Genomic DNA, 15,317 nt, shown 5'->3' with positions numbered 1-15,317 from the left:
GAACTACCACATTGGTCTTGCTCACTGTTAGTGAGCACAAAATATTTGTTGAATAGTCATTTAATGAATATTTATTAAATATTTGTTGAATAGTCATTTAATAAATAAGTGAAAGATTTAAAAATAATGTTATGGGTTCTATTTAACTGAAAAATTTATTGTGTAAATTTGTCTAATAAGTTTACGAGTATAAAACTGACAAATACAAAGTAATGGAATCTAATCAAGCCTTTAGCTCTAATTTCCAATTTATAAGTAACATAGGAGTTACTGAATAAGTTAAATGAACCAAGTGTGGAGGCACACACCTGTAATCCTAGTGATTCAGGACTCTGAGGCAAGAGGATTACAAATTTGAAGCTAGCCTCAGCAACTTAGCAAAGCCCTAAGCAACTCAGTAAGACCCTGTCACAAAATAAAAAAGGTGAGAAATGTAGCTCAGTGGTAAATCACCCCTGGGTTCAATCTCCAGTACAAAAAAAAATAAATAAATAAAAATAAACAAGTTAAATGATACCACAAGAAAGCTAAGAGACAAATTTAGATAGTGGAATATTATATAGAACAACTGATGGATGCTTCTTCAACAAGTCAATTATATTGGGGGTGGGGAGAAAGAGAGGAAGGAGATATTCTAGATTAAAAGACACATAAGAGGGGCTGGGGATGTGGCTCAAGCGGTAGCGTGCTCGCCTGGCATGTGTGCGGCCCGGGTTCGATCCTCAGCACCACATATATACAAAGATGTTGTGTCCACGGAGAACTAAAAAATAAATATTAAAATTCTCTCTCTCTCTCTCTCTCTCTCTCTCTCTCTCTCTCTCTCTCTCTCTAAAAAATGTATAAAAAAGAAACATAAGATACATGATAGGAATGTATACATGAATCAAAACATCACACTGCATCTCAAATATTTACAAATATTGTGTGTCAATAAAAACTCAAATAATGTTTTTTAATATCAGGGATTGAACCCAGTGGGGGCTTAACCACTGAGACACATCCCCAGCTATTTAGAGAAGGGTCTCACTGAGTTGTGTGGGGCCTCAATAAATTGCTGAGACTGGCTTTGAGCCACTGGGATTACAGGCACATGCCACCATGCCTGGCAAAACTCAACTAATTTTTAAAAACTGCAGATGATACAGTGATATTATTTGAATTGTATTTCAAACAAAGATACTTAAGACATTTTGGAGACAAAAGGAGAAATGTGAATACGGATTGATTATTAGAAGACATTAAGTAGCTGGGCATGATGGTGCACACCTGCAATCCCAGTGACTTAAGAGGCTGAGGCAGGAGGAGAATTGCAAATTCAAGGCCAGTCTCAGCAATTTAATGAGACTCTTATCTCAAAATAAAAACAAATAAAAAGCACTGGGGATATGGCTCAGTGGTAAAGCACCCCTGGGTTCAAAAAAAAGAAGACATTAAGGAATCATTGTTTACTTTGATAGATGTAAAATGGAATATGTCCCCCTTTTTAGAAGTATTTATATAGAATTTTAGCAATAAAACAATATGGTTTGGATATGCTTTTTTTGGGAAGTATTGGTGATTGAACCCAGGGGTAATCCACCACTGAGTTACATCTCCAGTCTTTTTTGTTTGTTTGTTTGTTTTTGAGACAGGGTCTCACTAGGTTGCCCAGGCTGGCCTAAACTTCTACTACAACAACAGAAAGAGAGATAAAATGACTAGATGAAGTAAAGCGTGGCAAAATATGGAAAACTGTTAAGTCTGGGAGATGGATTATGTGGTCTTATGAAACTTTTCTCTCTACTGCCGGGTATATTTGAAAATTTCTGTAAGAAGTTAAAAAAAGAGAAAGGAAAAGAATGAAGATAAATACCTCAGGAGGATATTTTCAGAGTTAAGAGTTACAATAGTTGCTTCTGTAGCTTGTAGTGAAATCAGCTTTGCAAGAGCCTCTGATGTTTTGCCCTATAAATTAAAACAAATACATTAGCAATGCTAAGAAATAGAATGTTCAGATCTTAATTAAAATTAAGATATAACTTTAACATATACCAAAAAGTCAGCTTTGGAAATATTAATTTGTTCAAACGAGAAAAAAGTTCATATCAAAAATATGAAGCAGGGCTGGGGCTGTAGCTCAGTGGCAGAGCACTTGCCTAGCATGCATGAGGCACTGGGTTTGATCCTCAGCACCACATAAAAATAAATAAATAAAATAAAGGCATTTTGTCCATCTATAACTACAATAAAAATATTTAGAAATGAAGCATACAAAATATTGAAAATATTAAATATATTTTATGAAAAGTATACATTAAAAAGAAAATATTAGGAATTCAATAAATACATTGGAAAATGACATAATAGGCAAATCATTTAAAAAGAAATATAAATATCCACTGCATGGAATAGTGTGTATTACTAATGGAAAAAATACAAGCTAAAGCAACCCATTAATATCATTTAATGCCTAATAACTTTGCAAAGATTTAGATAAAATGCAATGCTGATTAGGTTGTAGTACACTAGTTCACTGACATACCCTTGACGGCAAAACACTTCTGGCTACAACTTACAGCAAGAAACAGGGAAAGTTTTATGCCCTTTAACCTGGTAATCACATTCTTTATAATTTCAATAAAGATACTAGTTCAAAGGAAATAACTATTAGACATGAATATGTTCAATGCAGAATTATCTAAAATTTTTTAAAAATGGAAACAACCTAATTGTGAACAAAAGCAGAATAGTAAACTAAAGAATGCTGACTTAATATGCTATTATTCAGAAATATTAATAATTGCCGGGTGCGATGATGCACACCTGTAATCTCAGCAGTTGGTAGGCTGAGGCAGGAGGATCACAAGTTCAAAGCTAGCTCAGCAAAAAGGAGGTGCTGAGCAACTCAGTGAGACTCTGTCTCTAAATGAAATAGAAAATAGGGCTGGGGATGTGGCTCAGTGGTTGAGTGCCCAAGTTCAACCCCTGGTATGCCCCATAAAAAAAAAAGAAAGAAATATGAAATAATTCTCTAGACTGCAAAAACTGGGGAAAAAACTTTATAGTGTTAAGGATACAAAGTGCTAAATATACATTATGTTTGCAAATCTTAAATAGAAAGGAATTAGAAAGCAACTTAAATTATAACATGGGACCATGGATGAAATTTTTCCATCATTATTTTAAACCATGTGGTTACATCAGTCTTTTAATTAGTAATGTGATATAAATAAGTGTTTCTCAAATATCTCCCTCTTAAAATAACCATGTACATACTTTATTCTATAAATTTGTTAAACCTATTAAAGTACTATTCAACTTAAATATTACCAAAACAAAAATACTTCTTTTATGAAAGGGAATCAGGAGAAATGGGAGGGAAAACTAAAGGAAGGTAATGGGGAAGTAGATAAATCAGAGTATGTTATTGGCATGTACTTATATGTCACAATGAGACCATTCAAATGCACTAATAAAAAATGTTCAAAGGGGAGGTACTGGGGAATGGAATTAACCAAATTACATTATATGCATATATGAATATGTAACAACAAATCCTATTATTATGTATAATTATAATGTACCAAGAAAAGTAAATTTTAAAAACCAATTTTTCCCAAAACCTACTTATTGCAATAAATGGTTACTATATAAATCAATGTAGAAAATATTGTGGTCATTTATCTGATACCCAGGATTTTAATAAACATCAACTTTTATTACTTTACCTTTGCTATATGTTCCAGCCATCGGCCTAGTGCAATAAACACAAACAACATAGGAGGTGTGTCAAAGAAAGTAATAGGGTTCACTTTGGCTCTCTCATACATTGCAACCAGAAGAATAACCAAAGAGTAGGCAAATGCAATGGTGGTTGCCAGCACAATCAGTACATCCATATTTGCTGTCTTATGCTTCAATGCTTTGTAAGCTTGAATATAGAAGTACCAGCCTCCGAAAAACTGTAATATAGGAATGATAATCTTTCAGTATTTAAAAATACCAAAATCCACATGTACACTTCAACAACTTAAAGTATCAATATCTACAATTCCTTTGGCTTTTAACTGATACACAAATATAAGGGGAGATTTTTAAGCTGAGGCAAGTTTATATTTTAGCAGATGTGGATGTAGAAAGAGAGATTCAAATTGCTGTACAAGTCCTTGAGAGCTGTCTTTTGTGATCCAATGGATATTTCACATTATAATAAAAGATAGCTAGTTCTTGGATTTTTCTTTTTGATATTAACAAAACACAACAAGGACAAAAATTTACATTTTGGTCAGGATTTTAAAATGTTTTTGATATACATGTTAAAAGTTAAAATAACAAAAGAATCTATTTTGATACATTTATATGAGCACGGACTATACCTTATTCTAATTAGGATCCCTAATTAGGATGTAATGTTGAGATTCACTGTGGTGTATTTATATATGTATGTAGTAAAGTTATATCAGAGGGCTGGGGATGTGGCTCAAGTGATAGCGCGCTCGCCTGGCATGCGTGCGGCCCGGGTTCGATCCTCAGCACCACATACAAACAAAAGATGTTGTGTCTGCTGAGAACTAAAAATAAATAAATAAATATTTTAAAAAAAAGTTATATCAGATTCATAAAACTCAACCCCTTCACCTAGTACCATTAGTCATCCTAAATGGTATTTTACAAGCTATTGGATCTATTGGCTGCATTTGTTGGTAAACATAACTGGAAAGCTCATTTTCATTAGTATGAGAAACATACTAAGATGTTTTTAAAATCATTATTACCTTTTATAAGGATCAAATAAAGGAAGAAATTTATTAAATGGAAGTGTTCTATTCCACAGAGTTCATCTCAAGGGCTGGGGTTGTGGCTCAGTGGTAAAGTGATTGCCTAGCACGTGCAAGGCCCTGGGTTTGATCCTCAGCACCATGTAAAAATAAATAAATAAATAAAGGTATAGTGTCCAACTAAAAAATAAATATATATATAAAAAGGTTATCTCAAAACAAGGGTTGAAAACATATAGAAAGTAAGAAACCGAAGTGCCAGGGAAAAATAATAAATATAAAGCTATATTCAGAAATAAATATGAATATCAAATCCAAAAATTTGAATTCTTGTTCTCTGCTTTGTCATTAACAACATTCTTAGGAATTAAATGACATCTTTTATGTACTTCAACTAACTATTCAGTTTAAAATTAGTTTTGTAAAACATCCAACATAAAATGATCAGATATCTCACTAATACCTGTTTTGCAATCAGAAATAACTTCCCCGGCCACATTTTGGATATTTTTTCATTACTACCAAATATGCATGCTATATTTCACTTGCCTGTACAGGTACACATAATAAAAAAGACAGCAAATTCATAATGGACAATCCTGGCAGGATCTGGCGCTCCAGGAACATAGAAGAATGAATGTTGATCATTTCCTCATTACTAATGTTCCGATTATGGTGAAGAGTTGTAAGGTGGTGGTCCATAACCATCATATATATCATCAGCCCCATTACAGGAATACAGAAAAATAGGCTCACAAGGAAGGACCGTCTCCATCTTACATGGAAAAAAGTAAGAAAAGAAAGATAATTTATTAAGTAACTAATGGTTAAAGATACTATATACTATAAAGAAATTCAAATTGTAACCTTTCTACCTAGTATAAGGATGACATAAAAACTTATATGCTATCAAGAAGTTAATTTTCAATGAGAGTCAAAATCTGTTTTTTTTACTGACATCCCAAAAAAGTACTTACTGTCTTATTTCTCGTTTATGGTCTAGGTGACTTGCTGACCGGTCCTTCTTGACCAAAGAAGCTTCAAAACCTAAGCTCTAAGGAAATTCATGAGAAAACAATTATTTCACTCAACATATAAATATTATATAGAGAAATTCTAAGCCATGATATTGTTATTTAGAGCAATTCAGTTCAATTACTGAGTGTAAGTCCCTCTGGGAAATATGTAGATTATGTGCTTCCTGATGTTGATTACCTTTTGTTTCTAATATTTCATCAAATAAGTTAATATTTCCTTAATTTTAGTTAATGTCTATCTTTCTTCTCTCAAACTAACAATTTAACTCAACTGCAGTTGTCCTCAGTAGAGGTTCTCATTAATAGTTCACAAAAGGGCTGGGATTGTGGTTTGGCGATAGCGTGCTCCTCTTGCACGTGGGAGTTGCTAGGTTCAATCCTCAGCACCACATAAAAATAAATAAATAAAATTAAAGTATTGTGTCCAATTACAACTAACAAAAAAAATTTTTAAAAATAGTTCACAAAAGCTAGCACCACACTAAATACATTATTCAAGGCCTCATGTATGCTAGTCTTGATTCTGATTCCATCAGAAATAGAACTTAAATGAAAATCATTTTCCCCAATAAAACAAAGTATAAAAAGGAAATTACACATCTAAGTGAGACTCACATGAGTTTAGATACTAACATACACTATATTTTTAATTGCTAGGAAAACTGTTGCCATCTTACATCTCGGTAGTGTAGTATAGAGAAGAGAGAGTGATTAGGTTCAAATCCCAGTTATACTTACCAGTTATGGACAAGTAACTTCTCATAACCTGAGTATCCTCACCTCCAAAATTAAGATGGCTATGCTGCTATGGGAATTAGGAATTGAAGCTTTGCAATCTTGCATTATTGAGTACCTTCATGTCAATATGATACCTTTGTGTCATAGGTACTCAATAATTCTAGCTTCAGTAAGATGTTAATGGTATTGTTACCTTTACTAATTGGATCTTCTCTGAATTATTAATATACTTTAGATTATTGGAAGATCAATCTTACAGCACATTGAAATTTTTAAAGGACTTTCCATGTATTATTGCTTAAAATTTGCTAAAGAACACAGGATAAATATGGTGCAAAGAAAAGGGCTTGTCTTTTTAATTCTTTTACTTTAACTTAAAAACAGAGTTTTTGCTTTGACCTAACAATGTATCTAACATGATGCTTCATCTGCTTAGTGATTAACAAAAATCTTACTCATAACAAATCTGATTTATTTCCATTTTCTATAGCTTATGGTATATTTAGAGTATAGCTTATGGTATAGCTTATGCCTAACATGTGTGAAGCCCTAAGTTTGATCCCCAGCATCACACACATAAAAAGTCTTCACTTCCATTTTCTAAATATTTTACGTGAATTATAGTTCTAACTTAAGTCTTTTTGTAATTAATAGTGCTTTAAATGTACCTTTGCTTAAATTTTCCTAACAAAGACCAAGGGAAAAAATCAGAAACATTTGCATTAGATTTTGAGATAGAGAGATCTTGTCTGGAATATTCAAAGGGGTCAGATTTTTTTTTCATTATCTCTATCTGAAGCAAAAAGATGTGATATACTGAGGTGTTGGTTAAGTAGGTAAGAATACAGAAGTGCAAAGCCTTGGTACTTACTTCAATTGTATGGATAATATCTCTGGGACCAATAATTTCTGGATCATATTTAATATGTGCTTTGTTTGTTGCCAGGGCCACAGAGCAGTAGAAGACCCCTCTGTGTTTTGTGAGAGTAGACTCTATTTTATGTACACAAGAGGCACATGTCATTCCTCTTACCTGTTGAAGAAAAAGCCTTTGTTATTCAGAAATATTCTTTTTCTTCCATTAAATATGAGTTAGTACTTTTAACTAAAAGGACTCTTATGAAAAATCTCATTTGTCCTGTTAGTATGCTTCAGATATTATCATTAGAATATCATTTTTATATTTTATATTAGAATATCATATTTATATTACATGAAACAAAGATATATAGTCCTAACTACTATAGGAGAATATTTCATTAAAAATCTATCTCTTCCTGTCCCTACTACTAAGTAATAGAGGATTTGGTATCTCTCATTGTTTCTCATATCTAAATGCCTTGCTTCTCTCTAGATTTTTTTGCATCCTGCTGAAGTAAATAGCCTTTAATATTACTTTTAGTGAAAGTTAATAGGTGACTAAAAAGTTTCAACTTTGTGTCTATAAAGATATGGTTTTCTCTACATCTTAAGTTGGGTTATTGTTTAGTTGTGTATTAAAATTTAAATTGAATGGGCAGGATTTTCAAAATGATTATGTGAGGACCTCAGCAAATCCTTTCCTCAAAGAAAAACAATAGGCCAGGCCTATCACAGGTGCACACCTTTAACACTGGCAACCTTGGAGGCTAAGGTAGGAAGACAGCAAGTTTGAGGCCAGCCTGGGCAACTTAGAGGGATTACAGGCATGTGCCACTGTGCCTGGCTGTACTGTTATTCTTTTAAATAGCTGTATTTTGATCCATAACATGTCTACACTTAATTTATATAGCCATTTCTTATTAAAAGACATTTAGGTTGGATCTAACTTTTTGTTCTTAAAGTTTTATAACAAATATAACTTTATATATGCTCATATTTCTACAGGAAAGAACCCTAGCAGCTGATTTTCCAGGTTGGAGAAAATGATCTTTTTTGGAAAATGATCATTTGAAACCAGTATGCCCTACATCTGTTCTATAAATTCATTTATAAAATTTAAATCTTTAGTGTATCTGGAATTCATTCTTTACTAGATAGAAATCATGCTACATTAAAAAGTTGATTTTCATTTACTCATTCAAACCTAATTCTTAATGAACATACAACAATTATATTCTATGCTTGAAGACCACCACAAACTCATATTTTATCTTTCCTTTATTTCATTATATATCTTATTTTCCCAGCCTTTATCTTCAGAACTTTTCTATGAACCCTCACCAAGTTTTCCTGGAAATTTTAATAACCATACAAAAAGTCTTACTTACAACAAGTTCCAAAACACCATCCCCTTCATCAGCATTTTCTATCAAAGTGGCACCAAATCCAAGGTCTCGGATGAATTCTGCTATCAATGGTGGTTGTATAACAGTAGGATTATATCTTACTTCTGCCTTGCCAGCCATCAGGGCAACAAGTACAGAATATATTCCTAGGAACATTCATAGAGAGAATAAAACAATAGTGATAATAGTCCTTCTAAAAAAAGAGTAATGTTATAATTATATTTTTGTATTTTTTCATTTAACTATAAAGGATCAAAGTAAAATTAATTACTTAACTTTATACAAGTCTTGAACCCAAACCAAATAAAACTCTTTGTCCTTCATAAACCTTTTATGGAAAGTTTCAGCTATATATGCATAAGAGAGGAAAAACACAAATAACTTGATGCAAACATCACCCAGATTCTACAATTATCAATACTACTTGGCCAATTTTCTTTTTCTTTTAAGAAACAGGATCTCCCTATGTTGCCCAGACTAGCCTCTAACGCTTGGGCACAAGTGATTCTTGGGAAGTAGCTAGGACTACAGGTATGTGCCACCACACCCAGCTTTTATTTATCTATATTACTACTCATGGTATTCCTCGCCCTCTACCTGGATTATGTTGAAGAAAATCCCAGATGTTATATCATTTCATGTGTAAATATTTAAATATGTATTTCTCAAAGATAAAGACCCCAAAGATAATCAAAATAGGGTTGGGGTGTATCTCAGTTGTAGAATGCTTGCTTATCTTGCACAGAGCCCCAGCAACGCAAAATATAAATGAATAACCATAATACCACTTTGCACCTAAAATAATTCTTCATTATCATCAAATACTCAGGAAGTATTCACATTTCTACAAATTGTATTATAACTATTCATTAGTTTAACAGTTTTTTGCTTGAATTGGGATCCAAGTAAGCCCTATGGATTGTAATCGGTAAATTGACTATACTTGTAAACATAAGCATTTTTAGAAGCTAATAAGATAGAGTTCTGGAGAAAGGAACTTAGACAATCATCACAATTGTAGCAAAGAATCCAAGAATATACCAATGTACATATAGTAATATTATTAAATACTAATCATTTCTTAAAATTCTTCAGTTTCATTGTCTAGCACACACTAAGCTAAAAGGCTCTTATTCCTTGGGGGGAAAAAAGTGTCATACAACTTGCTAACAAAGCAATCAACATGATTGCTGTTTGTTGGTACACACTTTTGTTAAAATCCATTTCAGAGGCTGGGGATGTGGCTCAAGCGGTAGCACACTCGCCTGGCATGCATGCGGCCAAGGTTCGATCCTCAGCACCACATACAAACAAAGATGTTGTGTCTGCCGAAAACTAAAAAATAAATATTAAAAAATTCTCTCTCTCTCTCTCTCTCCTCTCTCACTCTCTTTAAAAAAAATCCATTTCACTTATGTAGACTAGCTACTGCTGTCACTGCAAGAAGATAATTAACTCCACACAGCAGAATAGCAGCCCTTTCTAGGAATCTGTGGTACTTGGTGGCTATCTGACAGGAAATGGAGCTAATAGTCCATAGGTCAGCTCCACAGTTTGACAGGAAGGAAAAAAATACTGAATATTAATTTAATAATAGTTTCAAGTTTAAAAGTACCTAATATACAAACTCTATGCATTTTGGGCTTTATGGGTACCAAATAATTGAGATGATCAGTTTACAAGAAGAATATCAATAGGAAGAGAAGGGTATACAGAAAGAGGGAAAAAATCTTTTTGCTTCAGTTGATTGTAATCTATAGCTAAGCAGAAACAGAAAGGAAATACAATTTTTCAGATTTCAAAAATGTTGAAACTTATGTTCAGGGGCTGGGGTTGTAGCTCAATGGCAGAGCGTTCATCTAGTATGTGTGGGGCACTGGGTTTGATCCTCAGAACCACATAAAATAGACAAAATAAATACATTCTGTCCATCTACAACTACAAAAAAATTAAAAAATATAAATTAAAAATATAAAAATTCAATCACTTATATAGTTAATTTTTAAAAATTCCTCTAACTATAATTGGAACTCTTTTGATTCTTTTCTTTTTCTTCTTTTTGGTAGTGGAAAATTCATTAAACCCAGAATGAATTTTTTTTTTAAAAAAAAGCACCTGCTCTACAACTGAATTTTACTTTCACTGACTCTATTCATTTTTAGAAATATAATGCACACTTAAATGAGTAAATGCTAATGCTACTTAGTTTAAGAAAAGTGAATATAGTGACCCAAGCAAGGTTAGCAATATACCTAATTGGGCTAAGAGGTGATAAAGGGTACAGTATATAGTAAATGGAACAAAGTGCTGAATAAATTTAAAAAGTTTTGTAACTGGTACAGGTATTGCTCGTTTCATAAAAAGCCAATTTCTGAATTGCCCCAAAATATTCAGTTCTCTAATTAAATAGGAACCTTGCTAGCTTCTTTTTGTTCATTTGCTTGGCAACCTCCCTCTTTTTTGAAATAATCAAAATAACTTAAGTGTTTACCACATTCCAGTTTAAAATCATGGGGGGCTATAATGAAGGATGCAGACATAACAGAATGCAGATAAGATAGTATTAAACTGAAGATGGCTCTGTATATCATATATTTTGTTAAAATAATGTTTTCACCTTAATACACAGATGTTGTGATTATTACATACACTTGGAGTTATTTACCCAATGATGAGGGTAAGTTTACACTCATCCTTATTTCCTTATCCAACCCTTGTGAATGTATGACTGAGATATTTAGTAGGTTAGGACAACCTACCAAAACTAAGACTTAGATCTCATTAAACATAATACATAATCAATATATAATAACTGTAACATCTGAATGGTTAAGAAGAATCCTGTTACACTGAAAGTCTATAAGTATGAATGTATATAATAAGCTAAAACATCTGAGCATGATTGAATTAAAAATTGTGGTATAGATGTTCTAAAATTTATAACTTAAAATCTGGACACAATATTAAGCAATTTTTGCACAGTTTTACCATAAGCAAAGATCAGATATCAAACTGTTAGAAAAGAACAAATATAGTTTAAAAAAATATTGTTTTTGATCGACTGCTTGATCCAGGTCTGGTAACACTGAAACCCTGATGGATTCTAATTTTCAGTTTTAAGCATAGCTTTAACAGAAAATTTGTTTCTTAAAATCCATTGTAGCCATGATTCATAAATAAAAGTAATCCTGTGTATTTCCTTCTGCTATTTTTTTCTGTAATTGTCATTGACATTAAAATGTAACCATGAGGAAAACGAGATAACACTAACAAAAACTGGCTATTAGGACATCAGGTTGGTTCAGCATATCACTGACAGTATTTATGAAGAATCATAAATGTGGTTACAAAATACATAAGAGAACAAAAGGAAAAGAATCCTAAAATTAGTATACAAAATATCAAGCATTAAGTGCCTTACCTTCTTCACGCCTTAAATTCCTTTCAATGTTTGCTACACAAGAAGCACAAGTCATGCCGGTAACCTGTATGTAACACTTAGATGAAGTCTTCGCCTCCTCCTTATTATGAACTGGTGTCATTGTCTTATTTAATTCAATAGTTGATGACAAAGGTGGAATTTCTGATGAGGGCTGAGCTATCACTACTAATGGTTCATTTGTATCTAGAAGAAAAGGAAAGATTCTTTTAATTTGTGATATTGATTATTCTCTAATTGCCACCTTGTCACATATTACAATCCACATCCCCAAACACTGCCAACCCATTTATTTAAAACCAAAAAGTCCTACAATCCTCAGCAAATATGTAGTCTTTACACTTTCCCAGCATTAACTTCCAGTTTCAACAGTGCCCAATATACTGTACTGAAAGCTATACAAATACAGTCTGTCTTTCAGCCAGGTATGGTGGCACATTCCTGTAATTCCAGCAATTTGAGAAACTGAGGCAGGAGATTGTAAATTTGAGGCAGGAATGGGCACCTTAGCAAAATCCTGTTTCAAAAAATATAAAGGGCTGGGAAATGTAACTCGGTGGTAGAGTACCCCTGGGTTTAATCCCTATCACAAAATGACAACAACAAAACAGTATTTTCAGACTGTGACTGAATCCAGGTAAATAAAAAGTGAAACCCTGGACAAGGGAGGAATATTAAGTGAAACAAAAGCAGTTTATAAAACAGCATTGCAATATGATTTCATCTAAAATGTTGCAGGCATATGCATAAGAAAGGATGGAAAGCTATATAACAAATTTAACAGTGACTACTTCTGGAGTGGGGTTAAGGCAGGGATAGAATGAGAGAAGAACAAATTCCCTCTACTGATGCTCCTTATAGTTTGAATTTTTAGCACACATTTAAAATGTCTTTGTGGACAGTATAAGAGGCAAGGAATAAGAAGTAGTCTTCATTTTGCATAAAGGAGTATTCAGAGAATCTCTATGTAGAATATTTATAAACCATGGAACAATTGTCATCCCAGAAGCTCCCCTATAGTCTCAGAAAATATGTCCTAGTTTAGCCATTGAAGTATTAATCGCTTCCCTAAAAGGGAAAGATCATTTTAATACATTTCTGCACCTATAAAAATGCCGAAATTTTTCCTCTCCTGTTCATGAAGAAGTGATATAGAAATTTCTACTGACCTATCTAAGTTGTTCTTTCTCCCACTTGGACCCAAAAAAAAAATGCAATTCTATTCGGGCTAGTGCACAAAAGAACCCTTGCATGCACAGTTTCCAGGATGTTGAAGAAGAGCATCTTTGGAAGAAGCTTTAACAAAAGCCTGATCATTTCCCCAGATTTCTCATATAAGGGGCTGGGGTTGTAGCCAGCAGTAGAGCACTCGCCCAGCATGTGCAAGGCCATGGGTTCAATACTCAGCACCACATAAAAATAAATAAATAAATAAAGTTACGGGGTATAATCCATGTATGTATAATATGTCAAAATACACTATATTGTCACAAATATCTAAAAACATCAAATAAAAAATGCAGATTCTGGTTTTGTACACTGTAGTTGGGACCTGGGATTCTGCACTTCCACCAATCTCCCAGCTGATGGCCATGCGGCCCAATATGGGTACAGCAAAAGACAGTTTCAATAGTAAAGGACCATATTCTCCCCATTCCTAAATTTGTCAATATATGATCTTTTTACACACACACACACACACACACACACATTTTACTTATAGTTGGATACAATACCTTTTATTTTTTTAATATGGTGCTGAGGATCGAACCTAGTGCCTCCAACATGCTAGACGAGTGCTCTACCACTGAGCCAGGACCCCAGCCCCAATATCTAATCTTAAGTGAATCACTTTGGAAAACTATTCATTCATATTATAATAATGTTATTTAGAATACTGAAGGAGAAAATTTACCAAATAGTACCACCCTTTTTGTTTTGTTTTATTTGTTTGTTTACACTACTCAGGATTGAAACCAGGGCCTTATCCATGCTAAGAAAGCACAACTGAGACAGATCCCCAGCCCTTTAAAAATATTGAAACAGGCTGGCCTCCAACTTGCAATCTTTCTGTGTCAGCCTCCAGTGTAGCTAGAACTACAGACATTAGCAACTTCACCCAGCTTCACTGTTATCTTAAAGGACTCAAAAAGTAGGCTCCTTCAGCAAAAGGTAATAACTTGGGCTTTGAATAAATCCATTATTCTAATATAGCCAGAAACTTCATTCATTCTCTCATAATTACTACTGAATCTTAATCATGAACTTAGACAATGAGAAAAAATGGTTTGTAGTGCCCATCTCTGTAAGTCTTGTTTCAGAGCCATTTAGTTATTTTAGGTACCAGAGGTAACCTTGAATACCATCTGCAATTTTCACACTCTGGAAGTACAGTATTAAAGTCACAGGGGTGCACCCTTCAGTTACTGAGACATGACTTCTAAATAAAGAGTCATAAAACTGTGACCTTTAGTCCTGTGAGTGTGGCAATCAAATAACAAAAGCTTCTACCTTTCACAAAGACAGTGAAGTACTAAAAGGTCACAATGAACAAATGGTTGATGTATGTCTGTCTTTTTTGGGTGGTGGTGGAGATTGAACCCAGGGCCTCTGTGCATACTCTATGCATACTCTGTGCATACTCCCAACTGAGCTATATCCCCAGCCCCTGGCTGGCTTGTAATTAGCTTTTCTACAACACTTCTTATGCTTAAATAAATTAAAAGGAAAGTTGTTTTCCTATACTTGAGACAATAATTAGAAATTATTAAAAAATCTGAAGGATTTACAATCCAATACTCAAAAGTGGAAGGGGCTCAGTATAATGTAACAAATACATAATCTAAAAATGGCTGAAAAACAATGATAAACATCATGTTTGCAATTTACTCTCAAATAGTTCACACACAAAATAATATTCACATATGTATGTATGTATATACATAAATGTATATCAGAGAATGAGAAAACAAAGGTAATGAAATATGAACAACTGGGGATATAAATGAAATTGATAAACAGGATTTCTTTGTACTGTTCTTACAATTTTCTTGTAAGTTTGAAATTATTCAAAAAA

The 15,317-nt window shown here is 33.3% G+C and overlaps 1 protein-coding gene across 4 annotated transcripts in view; it reads right to left on the bottom strand.

Annotated features, from left to right (window-relative positions):
* Window positions 1–15,317, bottom strand: part of Atp7a (ATPase copper transporting alpha) — a 144,771-nt gene that overhangs the window by 25,401 nt on the left and 104,053 nt on the right. For all 4 annotated transcript variants that reach the window (XM_078034738.1, XM_005337498.5, XM_040281628.2 and 1 more), the window contains exons 5-11: window positions 12,224–12,427; window positions 8,785–8,948; window positions 7,407–7,568; window positions 5,738–5,814; window positions 5,310–5,535; window positions 3,711–3,944; window positions 1,856–1,947 (exon numbers count right to left, since the gene is read on the bottom strand). In XM_078034738.1, the coding sequence (XP_077890864.1) occupies window positions 1,856–1,947; window positions 3,711–3,944; window positions 5,310–5,535; window positions 5,738–5,814; window positions 7,407–7,568; window positions 8,785–8,948; window positions 12,224–12,427 (1,159 nt within the window). The remainder of the gene's footprint in view (window positions 1–1,855; window positions 1,948–3,710; window positions 3,945–5,309; window positions 5,536–5,737; window positions 5,815–7,406; window positions 7,569–8,784; window positions 8,949–12,223; window positions 12,428–15,317) is intronic.

The sequence above is a fragment of the Ictidomys tridecemlineatus genome, chromosome X (assembly GCF_052094955.1).
Source record: "Ictidomys tridecemlineatus isolate mIctTri1 chromosome X, mIctTri1.hap1, whole genome shotgun sequence".
NCBI lineage: Eukaryota > Metazoa > Chordata > Mammalia > Rodentia > Sciuridae > Ictidomys > Ictidomys tridecemlineatus.
This window is presented reverse-complemented; position numbering and strand designations above follow the sequence as displayed.